Source organism: Schistosoma haematobium, chromosome 4, assembly GCF_000699445.3.
Source record: "Schistosoma haematobium chromosome 4, whole genome shotgun sequence".
NCBI lineage: Eukaryota > Metazoa > Platyhelminthes > Trematoda > Strigeidida > Schistosomatidae > Schistosoma > Schistosoma haematobium.
Window position 1 is genome coordinate 21,808,974 of NC_067199.1, and position 13,405 is coordinate 21,822,378.

At 33.2% G+C, this 13,405-nt stretch overlaps 2 protein-coding genes across 3 annotated transcripts in view; one reads left to right on the forward strand and one right to left on the reverse strand.

The window, feature by feature from the left end:
* The first annotated feature begins 1,847 nt into the window (after nt 1-1,847).
* MS3_00007648 (uncharacterized protein) overlaps nt 1,848-13,405 on the forward strand; it is a 62,501-nt gene continuing 50,943 nt past the window's right edge. The window contains exons 1-2 of one of the 2 annotated variants that reach the window (XM_035729807.2): nt 1,848-1,903; nt 12,334-12,966. In XM_035729807.2, coding sequence (XP_035585292.1) covers nt 12,633-12,966 — 334 coding nt within the window. In that variant the 5' untranslated portion in view covers nt 1,848-1,903; nt 12,334-12,632. Of the gene's footprint in view, nt 1,904-12,333; nt 12,967-13,405 lie in introns of those variants that run through there. The other variant, XM_051215963.1, reaches the window with a different exon arrangement.
* On the reverse strand, nt 4,948-6,385 carry MS3_00007649 (uncharacterized protein). The gene is made up of 3 exons (XM_051215964.1): nt 5,749-6,385; nt 5,648-5,712; nt 4,948-5,606 (listed from the first exon to the last, which is right to left on the reverse strand). The coding sequence occupies exon 3, from the start codon at nt 5,580-5,582 to the stop codon at nt 5,274-5,276; it is 309 nt and encodes a 102-aa protein (XP_051066510.1). The 5' UTR covers nt 5,583-5,606; nt 5,648-5,712; nt 5,749-6,385; the 3' UTR covers nt 4,948-5,273.

Here is a 13,405-nt window from a genome sequence, read left to right on the forward strand (position 1 = left end):
TAACTTATAAGTGTAAAATATCACAATTATTGGTATTGACATCTTATTAATTAGTGAGATCAATGTAAAAAAATCACTTTAAAAAAGTATCCATGAATCACATTTGTAAAGATGAATATTCTTTTCTTCTGTACTTTTTGAAAAAACCGGTAAAAATTTAATTCACAGTGATAAGAATTTATTGAACTTTATCTCATTACCGACACTCCAGTATACAAAAGTCAGAATGGATTGGCTAAAGTTATACATTAACACCCTTGGACGACGGCTCAGTGGTCTAAAGGTTAGGGGTTCGCGCGCGTGACTGATAGGTTCTTGGTTCGAATCTCGCGGGGGGCGAGATCGTGGGTGCGCATTGCTGAAGAGTCCCATCGTACGATGAAACGGCCATCCAGCGATTCCAGGTTTTCCATGGTGTTCTAGCTTCAATTGACCCATGAATTCAATCATTTAATTCAGAATGACTAATAGAACTCTCAAAATTCACGGTAATGTAAACTACTGAAGTGAAAACTCAGTAGTTTTCCGTAGTCTACCAAGAAATCTGAATATGTTAGGTTAGATCTCTATTTTAGGATTGACAAACATTAAATATAAGCATTATTTCTTCCAGTTCTAATACATATTTATTTTCTGGTATTATAATTCTTAAAGTAATGAATTATTATGTGATATTTCAACGCTTTATTTACATTGATACAACCATAGAATTAGTCTCAATGATAGATTTTGTCAAGTGGTATTTATAAGCTTATTTTCATACTTATCCTAAAAACCAAAACAGATTTTATATGGTTCGATCTAAAATTTAATCATAAATCCCCATAAATTGTTGTTGTATCTTACCAACACAAGTTGAACAAGATGGAACATGTTTTTTTGTAGATCCATTATAAAATTCACCCATACCCAATTCTGATATGAGTTTGAATTAATTATCTTAGATCTTGATAATAATAAGTTATTATTGATACTTAAGAGAACATTTAATAAGATTATATGAAACCAGTCATAAATTTATTCTTATTCATAATTAATACAAACAGTTTCAGCAAAGTAAATAATTTATTCAACAAGGTCTGTTGTGAAATATCAGCTTACTGAAGACAGTGTTGTACGGTGGCGCAATTTCGTGGATTATTTGAAGTTAGACATTAACGCCACTGAATGACGGCTCAGTGGTCTGATGATTAAGCGCTTGCGCGCGAGACTGATAGATCCTGGGTTCGAATCTCGTGGGGGCGGGATCGTGAATGTGCATTGCTGAGGAGTACCATACTAGGACGAAACGGCTGTCCAGTGCTTCCAGATTTTCCATGATGGTCTAACTTCAATTGACTCATGATTTCAACTAATGAAATTACTAAAATCTCCACAAAACCCCTTCTGATAATAATTTATTTATCAGAAGAAAGAAAAGAAACATACACCATACTCTTAAATATAGTCCATCAATGAATTTATTGGACAATCTTGATTGTATGTATATTTAACACTTGTATATCAAATGTTTAATTAATTAAATATACTTAGTAATCATGGTTAATAAATGGGTGTTATTTACGCCTAATTATTATTGATTTTATATAGATTCTCTGAACATTCAAAAAAAATCCAGTTCTATGTGATGACTAAAACATTCCCTTCCTGAATTTTTATTAGTTGATCGAAAATTTCCATTAACCTACATATTAAATTGTTTATAAACTTTCTATTTAGTCTGGTTGTTATTCGCTATGATTTGTAGTCTAAATTTTTATCCGATTGGTCATGAGTCAGCTGAAAACTATTGGCCAGTTTAATCTGAAGGTCATTTGAAAATTAAACAATAGTTTGCTAAGATAATACAACGTCCTAATTTTTGTACTATGCTGTGTAATATATTCCTTCAAGGTGGATATATGTAAGTCAGTACTGTTTTACTTAAATTTATATTTCCTAAGAAATATTTGAAACTATTTGTTACGTAACTATAACAACCTCTAAACGTAAAACATATAGCGGTAGTTATTCATACGTGTCTTTCTAATAAATTTTATGTAATTTTCCTTCTTATCCTAATTCATAAATGACAATACTCTGTCCAGATAATTTGAATGGTTATTAAATTCAGCAAAATTTTATATAAATTTTATATAAACATTTGGTTATCTAATATTCATTCTGTTAAATATCTGCCCAGATAAGATCGGGCGGCGAGACTCCAATTTATGGACGAGCCAATCAGATGCGTCTTAGAGATTTCAAGGTTACGGCGCCAACTTTAGTGCTTAATGCTAACGTACGATCGGTTCACAGGGAATTTTGTACAAAACGTGGTAATTGAATGGCTACAACAAATAAAACGGCGGGACTATAATTTGTGGACGAATCAATCTTTTTTTAAGATAATAGATCTCGGATTTTAACGGGAAAGCCTTTCATCCATTTGGCTAAATAAATTTCTGGCATTATAGCTGATGTCAGTTCGTGATGAAAACCCCATATATAATTCCTAACTAAGGCAAATTACGACAATTATTGCGAACTGTATAATAAAAGCACCAGTAACACTGGCTGCAGCCAGGTACTATAATATATACGGATGTTTGGAGAGCGTAGACACTCCTTCATAGGCTTGGTTACGTGCATCGTGTCGTCATCCAGAAGTAGCATTTTGCGCACTCAACAACCGGAGTGCATAAACAATACTGAAGCTATGTGGTCGAGGCTGAAAGAGTTTTTAAGACTTTATCATGGCTCCAGAGGCCGACTATTCTGTAGCCGTATGGATGATTTCCTCTACTGCATGCATTACGATTTTAGAACCTCTGAACCTCTTTCTAACCTTGAAAAATTTTTGAATCATGTATAAGAAGTGTATCCACTTTATTTCCTTGGTTTTGTATAACATATTTTTACTCTATACTGGCTGTTTGCTGATTGGCTACTATTTCTCAAGGTTACTTAAGATTCTTTCAAAGGTCGTCCATAAATTAGTATCGCCGATCGAGCATTTTAATTCAACTACAATATCACTTTTTTTCAGTGAATAGTGTAGAGGATAGGATTTGCAATTGCTGACTATAAATGAAATAAGATTTCTTATATAATGTTGGAAATTTAAATTATTTAAAACATTCCTTTTCGAAAGGAAGTTTGCCCCATCTGGAGTGGTCTCATTGTAACATCTTTGGCCGTGACAGTGGATGAGTTCAGTTTAGATAACAAGAAGTGAAATTATCTATTCCCTATTTCACCTCATCAACAAGTACCGAGTACTTTAAAAATGTAGCACATCACTCCTTGTTAAATCCCTCAAACCGCTTAAAAGTAATTGAAAGTGAACTTAACCCCCTCTTCCATCTTTTTCAGTTTTTGAATTAAATGTAATTAATAGTATGAAGAAAATTATCCATTCATCAGAAAATTTCAGTGCAGGACATAGAATTATGCACATAACGGAAAACGCATTATTTGGAAGGGCATGTATTATCCGATTGTTAATGTTAAAGATTGCAACTGATTACTCTCTATTGACATGTTTGCATACTGAGTGAACTGCCATTTAGTCACTAATCAAAATCCAGTCCTGACTATTTCAACAACTGGATAATGCAGAGTCCTAAAAATAAACAGTAAGTTCATCGAACAAGTTATGTTGCGTTCTGGATTCAGTAGCTGGACGGATAAGGCGTTGGCGTCTGATGCAATATGTACTGGGTCCAACTTCATGTGAAAATCAACATTGGGATGCAGATACGTCCAACTGAAGAGGTCATCCAAAACGAAATATCCATTATGGATCCCACTGCTAACTAATCTGCATTCATTTTGACCATAATTTTAGATAAAATTAACCTTCAAATGACGCTTTTTAAAATCAGTTTGTTGAAAATATTCAAACAAGTTAGTACACCTTTCGAACTAGTGAAGATGCAAATAAATATGTATCGTCTTCGGATAGATTGCGCCATGAACTGATGTCGGCTGGAAAGCCATTGGAAACAGGGAATTAATAGACAGTTCCAATTTTCTGTTCCTTTGTAATGTTCAACGTAGACTATTCATGGGATCGAACCTCGGAACTTCAGATCATGGTTTAAGTACTGGACGTTTATACTACTAATCAAGTATCTGTTGACTTATGTTTCCAACCTCAGCAATCAGCATTCAAAACCGTCTGATACCGATTGATGTATTGGTTCTTCCAAAATACTTTTACATTAATTAATATTCATTAAGACCGTTTCACTTTTATGAGTATTACCGATATTCTTCGATAAACCACTGTGCGAAACTTTTTATTTCTTTGCACATCTTACTTTTTTGTAGTTTCACAGTTGTGATTGACTGAAGTACTGGATTATAAAATATCAGCTCTTTTAGGGGATTTTACCATTTTGACTTCTTTCCACTTAAATTTATAAGTAGTACAATTACCCTAAAGGTTGACAACAACTTTCTAAAAGATAGTACATCTACCTTAGTAAGGCAGTTTATTTCTCCTTATAAATCTGACCTAATCAAACAATTGAATCGAAAACTTTTTCTGTGTATGGGATTGACTGCTTAAACAGTACACTTAAGTATGTTTTGTTCAATTACACCTAGTTAATATTGTGGTATTAGTAATATTTTCTAATTAGCTGGCTATCGGTTGCAATATTACACTTTGATATCTAACAAGTTATAAAACAGTTTTTTAGCAGACTAATTATTATCACCAGTGAACATTATGATATCCACAAATAAACTTAACGTGATCATGTTTTTATCATGAAAATGTTGAGTATTATTTTACAGTATTATATATCGTGGGTGCACATTGCTGAGGAGTCCCACACAAGGACGACATGACCGTCCCGTGCTTCTAGGTTTTCCATGGTGGTCTAATTTCAATTGACTCATGAACTCAACTATTAAATTACTATAATATTCACAAAAACCCTTCTCACAATATTGTAGAATATACAATTAATTAGTACAATTATTAATTAATGTACAAAGTTAAATATTCTGATTATATATATACTAATCAAATACATATTACTGGCTCAGAAGTTAGATAATTTTTAACATGCAGTTAGTAGATAGGCGCATGATACTTATGGAGTTTATTTAATGGAGACTGTGTATCAGTTTCAAGTAAATTAACAACGAATTAATATCAATTGAAGAATGACTGAAAACTAGGAAGCACTGAATAGTTGCTGCTTTTCCAAAGTTTCGAAATTTTCCACCGAAGGCTTCATATTAGCTTGAACCTGAAAATGTAAATCCTTGCTACGAGCTTAACACAGTTGAAGTTTTTTCAAATGAACCATATGACTAGAAGATTTACATGTGACAATTGTTGCGTATTGAAACCTGTAAAAATTTACATAGTTTACATGAACAGGTGAGCAGAAGATTAGAAGTAGAAAGAATATATTTCGCAAAAATATCATTAGTATACTAGTAAACACTCCATTAGATTTGTTAAGACGAAACTGGCAGACATAATGGTTGATCAGTAATAAACTTTCGTTATATTTGGTTGAAATAACAAAATAATTGATTAAAATTGAATATTTTCTAAATGGAATAATGGTATTCATCATAGTTCAATATGAAAAGGTTATAACCTTAAGTAAAGCGTTATAGTTTAGGGTGAAAAATGTATTACTTTCATATGATCATAATTACGATGGTCAAATGAATGGTAATCTGACCTAGTTTCGTTTGACTTATCTAGATAGATTATTCTACTTCTAATTATGATCTTACCACATGATCAAAAGTTTCTGGGACCCCAATACTGATCAATACTATGTAATGTGTTATAAGAATAAATTTTACAATAATTGATTCAGTTAGAACTGTCATTGACAAGTAATGACAAGATATCATATCATTCAGTTTATTACCAAAAACAATAACGTTAAAATGAGGTCTGAATATGTCTTCATGTTTTTGAAATTATTATTAGTGACATAATTGTTCACATTAACATACAAGATTGTTTATATTTCACCATTCTATCGGTCGAAAATAAAACAAGTGACCTTGTATATTGATTGTCCTGTACAGAATGTGTTTAATATTTTTGTACATTATGAATGTCAGTATTTAATTCGATCACGATGATAATACGGTTAGCAACACATTCACGTTTGATAATAATTTAAAAATGGTATACTATTAGTTTGTTCACTTACAGTAATATTTATTTGTATTAACAATTGGATAGATTAATATTTTAAAATGTCTAAATAGAACATTAAATAAAATCCTGAGTTACGTACGATACTTTCATTGTACGAAATAGTGAATACTTTTTAAAATTTTATTGAACTATAAATATAATAAACCGCAAAACTATGTACACCTCGAGTTTTTAATTTTTATTTCCGATTGTCGTAATGGATAAAAGTGACTAGTATGTTATCAACTATCAAGACGGTTATGTATACTCTACTTCACCTGTATCCCTTCTAGGGTTACCGTTTGGTTTCAAGCCCATACATAGGAGGGGTTTGGGCATGGGATCAGCAAACCCACCTGGTAGAAAAAAACCTTTCATAAAACGCTAACCAGAATAAACAAATCAAACCATTTAAACTCTATCCTCCGAGTTAAAGAATCTTCTTTCAGAAAAATAATCATGCCACATGGTGAGAGACAAGATTCTTCGGAAGTCACGAGATCGATGCCCCTTCTAATAAACATACCAATAATTAATATAGGTACATGGAATGCTCGGATAATATGGGAGACCGTGAGGACCAATCAAATAGCAACGGAAATGAGGACATATAACTTAGCGGTTCTCGAGATCATTGAAAGCCATTGGATCCAAGCTGGGCAGAAAAGATTAACTTCTCGAATAATGATGCTGTACCCTGGTCACGAAGAAGAAAGTGCTTCGCACATGCAAGGAGTTGCTCTGGTCCTGTCCAAAGTAGCACGAAAAGCACTAATTGGATGGGAATTTCATGGATCCAGGATCATCAAAGCATCCTTCGAAACAAAGCAGGAAGGAATCCCAATGAATGTTATCCAGTGCTATGAACCCTTCAATGGTAGCAGTAAAGACTATAAAGATAGGCTGAAGTCGATCGTGGAAAAGTGTTCAGGGAAATATCTGATCAACTGGAAAGAGATCAAACCAGAAGGTGCCTGGCCCCAACAAGCACCGTCATAAAGATGGGGACCCCTTTGATAATATGGGTGAAATTCAAGGAAGGAGGAACAAGAAGATAACAATTAACAACAACCGAACAAAAGCTGAGAAAGTCAACGCATAGACTGAATACATAGGAGGGAACAAGCGGAAATACGTAGAATACCCAGCAATGACAGCGGAAAAAGCTGCGAGAAAAGAAAATATGAGACATCTATACGACAAAACAAAGTAACTATGAAGGAAATATTGAGAATCAGAAGAACCAGTCAAAGACAAAGAAGGCAAGCCAATGAGTTAAATTCAAGAACTGTGGAGCAGATGGGTAGAGCACTTTGAAATACTCCTGAATAAACCATCCCAACTGAACCCATTCGACATCGAAGCGACACCTACAGACCTTCCTATAGATTTCACTCCACCAACGATCGAAGAAATCAGGATAAACATCAGACAAATCAAGAGTGGGAAAGCAGTAGGACCTGAAAACATGCCAGCTGAAGCACTGAAGTCAGACTTGGAAGTAACTGCAAACATACCCCACGTTTAGGGGGAACACGTACCGACAGACGGGAAAGAAGGATACCTCATCAAGATACTGAAGAGAGGAAATCTGAACAAATGTGAGAACTACAGAGACATCAAACTATTATCAGTGCCAGGGAACGTTTTCAACAGAGTGTTGCTGAACAAGATGAAAAACTCAGTAGACGCCCAACTTTAAGATTAACAGGCTAGATTCCGTAGGGATCGGTCGTGCACAGACCGAATCACGACACTACGGATCACAGTTAAACAATCAATTGAATGAAATTCGTCACTATAACTCAACTACCCTGAATGTGGTAAAACGTTTGACAGTGTGGTCAGAAGAACCTTACGGAACCCTCCTCCACACTATGATGTACCTGACAAAATCGTCAACATCATGCGAAATTCATACGATGGATTACACTTCAAAGTCATACATGAAGTCCAACTCACAGATGCATTTCAAGAGAAAACCAGTGCCATATTACGCTGCTTACTCTATCCCTTTCTCCTTCTTCTGGTGGTTGACTAGATTGTGAATACCTCCATATCTGAGGGGAAGCACAGTTTATAGTGAACGAATTTCATGCAACTAGACGATTTGAACTTCTCAGATGATCTAGCTCTTCTACCCCATACACACGAACAAATGAAGATCAAGAAAACCAGTGTAGCAGCATCCTCTGTGGCAGTAGGCCTCCACATACACAAGGGAACAAGCAACATCCTCAAATACAGCATGGAGAACATCAACACAATCACACTTGATGGGGAAGCTGTGGAAGAGGTGGAAACTTTCACATATCTGGTCAGCATCATCGATGAACAAGGAGGATCTGATGCATATTTGAAGGCTAAGATTGGCAAAGCAACAGAAGCATTCCCATAACTGAGAAACATATAGGACTCAGAAAAACTTTCAACCAATATCAAAGTCACAATCTTCAATGCGAACATCAAGACAGATCTACTGTACGGAGCAGAAACTTGGTGAACTACTACAATCAACATAAAAAATGTACAAGTAGTTATAAAAAAATTATCGATGCATGGCCTTTCATCCCTGTTGGCCGGACATTATCGGTAGGAACTTACTATGCTTAGAACCGCATATATTTTGCACATTGAAAAGCAGATGAGCCACAAATTCACGGACATTTTTCCTTTCTCATGAGTTTAATGTTGTATGATGTGGTTGTTTTTCAAAAGAAATACACTGATTATTTGAAGGCCTGTAGTTAGTGTAGAACTTCAAGAACAACATTTACTAACTGTCATTGACTGACGTAATATTAAATTTTGATTATTGTTTGCTTGTTAAACGAATTTCACTCGCGTTTTTTCCCTGATATTGTTGTCTACTGAATAATCAGTCTGATGTGGTCAATAAAGTATAAGACGGTGCGTTTAAGCATATTTTGTCTAATGTTATGCGTTTAGCTACTGGTTAACATAGTTTTCATCCTAAAATCATTTTGTTGATATATTAATAAATATGTATCGAAAGCTGTGAAGAAAGTGATTTATCAATACATGATAGATTTAATTATCGTTCCATATTCCTTGATACATTACCATCCACATGACTCAATCATAAGAAAGAGTCATGCAAGTCTTAGTGGTGGTATCTATAGTGCTCAGTTATACTATCTGGAATCTTGAAGAAGTATGAACTTTGTTCAGTATAGCAACATGTTCAATTGATGGCTTTCATCAGTCGGGAAATTTGGGTGAAATGCATCCTGTCAAATGACTCAAAATATCATACATCATAAACAAATAACTATTTTGGATAGGTAAAGATGTTTGTATCGTAAAGTTTCATCTATAATGAACCGTCTACTGCAGTCAATTACTCTCTATTTAAGAATTTATCTCTACATCAGTGTTACTGTTCCTAACTGTTGCGATGAACTGTAGAATCCTCAGTAACTGAGGGGGTGAACATGTTCAAGATTAAGAGTAGTAATTTTAGTTCATGAGTTTTCTAGCGATTGCAATATACGATTGAAAAAGAGTTTCTAACGAATCAAAAAACGAATTTATTCAACATAGATCTGTGCTAAATAGACGTGTGTAATCTCAGAATCATTGTGAAGTTGCAAAATAGTACCCTTGTGTTCCTCAATACTTGCAGCCCACATCTCATTAGATCTAGAGCTTTAAGTGGCTAAGACTAGCACGATAACATTCATTCATTTAACTGTGATGTTAAATTTGTTGTCAACTATATTAGACATACAAATACTCAGTAATTACCTCGTTTTACCACCAAAGCGGTAGTTTGATGGTTGAAGCACCTGAAGTTTAATCACTAAGTCCTACATCTAAACATTGTTCCACCTACTTTGGTGTGGTTAGCCAGGTAGTATCAATAGTACTTACACAACTAAAGTGTGGTTCAAAGCCGAGTACAAGAACCTTTACTCTGTAAGTGCATTAAACTAATTAATTCATCTTATTCTATGACTCATTACTATTATAATAATGGCCAAAAATAACTTTAGTTAATCGTGAATACTCACCAATTAATTAATGATCATTCTATCGGATGACTTAAAAATAGGCTTATATACTGTATCAACACAACAAAAAATGTCTGTAATGAGTCTATGGGGTTTATTAGAATAACGTGATATATACGCAGAATATCATTAGAAAAATCTAGTTAATTCTTTTTTTTCAATGGACTAGACACTACTAACTATCGTTTTATCTATTTAGATAATCAATATATGTTGTTAAGATATAATTTATAAGGTTTTTTATAAACCGAAAAATAGTATATAGTAATAAAGTATTAAAATTTTTTCGTTATTTCAACGCTCATATGCTACTGAAGCGTCAACAGTATCTTTGATAATGATGTAGAGATATAAAATGTGACTCCTCAAATTATAAGGTATTATAAAGCCCTAATTAACTTAGTATCGACTGCTTAGAACTGATATTGTTTGATGATTTTATTAAGAAGCTATTATAAGTAAGCTTACGAACGCATATGGATTAGGAACAATACAATAATAAGGGCAATTTATTTATGAAACACAATTTTACCTTGTCTTCATGATACTAACCGACTATTCAAAGTGAATTTAGTGGAGGGGAGTAAGAATTTTCAACCTAGTGACTGAAAGCCAACTACTTTTATGCAGTAAATAAAAAATCCATTCTGTGTACTCAATAACTTCCTTATTGTGCGCTGTATGTCTCATCAAAGCGGACAGTAGCAAAATATCGGAGTGCTTAACCAAAGGTGTCAGTGTCTTAAAAAACTTTCATTTTCTTAAGATTACTGTTGTATTTTGCGAATAACTGGTAACCAGCATAAAACCAAGGCCCATGATATCTTTCGAATCACCTTGAACAACTAAACATACCAATCAATGGTGAAAGAATATAAGTGAAATCTCATCCCAGTTTTACTTCATTTCTAACATGAATCTCATTAGTAAATCACTAATCGTTTTTACTCTTGTAACGAAATTATATTCTCGTATAAATTACCTTATATTCCATTATATACAAATTAGTAAGGAATAAAAAGTGAATTTTGTGGTTACTTGAATCCGTAACAAAAAACACCTATTTTAACTATGTAAGTTTATTTACTATATACTGATGTAATGAATATTTTTTCTAATTGTTTTTCCAGTCAGGATTTCAAACAAGTAATATACCTATAAAATAATCCAACTTATATATTTCACATAGTTTCCAAATATTGATCTCCTTTGAAAAATATGCGATAGTTTATACTAAGTAAATACACATAGTGCTTTCTTCTAAAGAAAACAATTCGATTTTAATTTTATGTTTGCATAATATACTACGAGTACTGTTTACATGCAAGATACTTGAATTGTTTATTAGTCTATAGAACCGTATCAAATAAGTTTACTGCTTACCATCTATCCATTTTGAGACAACTATTCATTATTACTTATAGTTCATAAATTTCAACAGCTATGATACCAGACATTAATTATTTATGTAAATCTAATAATGCTAGATTCTACCTATTGTTGAGTTTATTTCTAAACGAAAATGATTATCAATTTAGTCTGACGAACCAAAGATAAACGGTTAAGAAAGTAACTAAATAGAATAAATTATTTATGAGTAATTGCATGAATAGTTTAATTTAGCGATTTTAGTGCCAAATTTTCCTGTGTGGCCAGTTTTTAATTCCTTTCTTAAGAGGATTCTATTTCTCTATCGCTTTGCTTATATCTTAGAATGTTACTTTGCTAATCTTTCATCAATGGTAATTTAAGTATGTTTTCTACACCAGAATTGTACACTATATGATCTTTATACTCGTTGGTGAAATAAATCTTCTGTAAAAATCATAGAATTCTGTCACCGGTTAACTGACAAGGAAGAAAACAATAGTAAGCAATCTTGTTCTTTGTCATTGGTTGTCCGAGTTAAGAATTATTAATTTGATGCAAACACATACCAAGCTGATACAGTGCTGCATGAAGAGAAACCTTATTTCAATATATTTGATTTTATTTCAAATACACCCAAACACACAATACTAAAATTCATAAGTACTTTTCTCTCGCACTCTCAAGTAAATAAAGTCATTGAGGTACTTATATATAGTTGTCTATTAAATCTAACTGTTTATTTTCGTTTATTTTCTCTCTTAGGTACATGAATATGAAATAGTAGTTGTACGTGTATTAAACTGTATTTATTGAAACAAATAAACTTGTGATAAATTTAATCGTCTATGAACAATCAGTTCTATGTGTATTATCACCTGTTCAATTTTAATAATGATACCATTTTATAAGTTTTAATTCATTATTCCAATTTGAATGAAAATAATGATAATGATAATATTGACAACAAGAAAAATACAAAAAATTAATGATATCTATTCCTGAAATTCTGAATATTTTAAAGTCCTGAATTGTTTAATTCACATATGAACTAAAATGTAATTATGAGTTGTGCAAAAATTGGTATACAAGAATACATTCTAACAAAATCTTATACACCAATGAATAAAATTTCAACAGATGTCGATAGTTCATGTACAAAAATTATTCCTGATATATCAGAAAACAGAAAAAGGGAAAAGGTGATAGATATGAAACTTCTACCAGAATTCAATGAAAAAGATGTTGAATCAGATTATATCAATACAAATAATCCCAATTTGTTTCAGTGCAAGTGTACTCAATCACCATGTAGATGTTATTTAAATAAAGTGGGAACTTCAATGGACAATGTATCTCCAAAAGATTTAGATTCAAGCCTTGATGACTCGAGAAATAGTGAGTACTTTTTTATGTTGTATGACAATAAAATATCTATCCTGATGACAGATTTTTATAATTTAAAGAATTATTATTATTATTAAACATATATATAATGATGCTCCCTTCCAGCCAAACAAGTTGGTGAAGCCTAGTAGGCCCTTTTGGAGAGAAACAGGCCACATCGAAGCACAGCACAACTACCGGTGCTAGAATTGCTGTTTTAGCAACCGGTTGGAGTTTGCCCCATGCATTACATGCACCACTTTTGTTAAGTTTTTTGTCTTTTTTTCCATCTAGGAGTAATTGTGCTGTGATTCTTTGTGGATTTCGTAATCGGTTTGAGGGTATCGGTCGAGTGAGTGATTAGCCCGATCTCTACCACACGGGTTACCGCTCGCGTTAGTTCATGTGTCATCCGTCCCATTATCCAGGAGGCACGACGCGGACGTGTGAG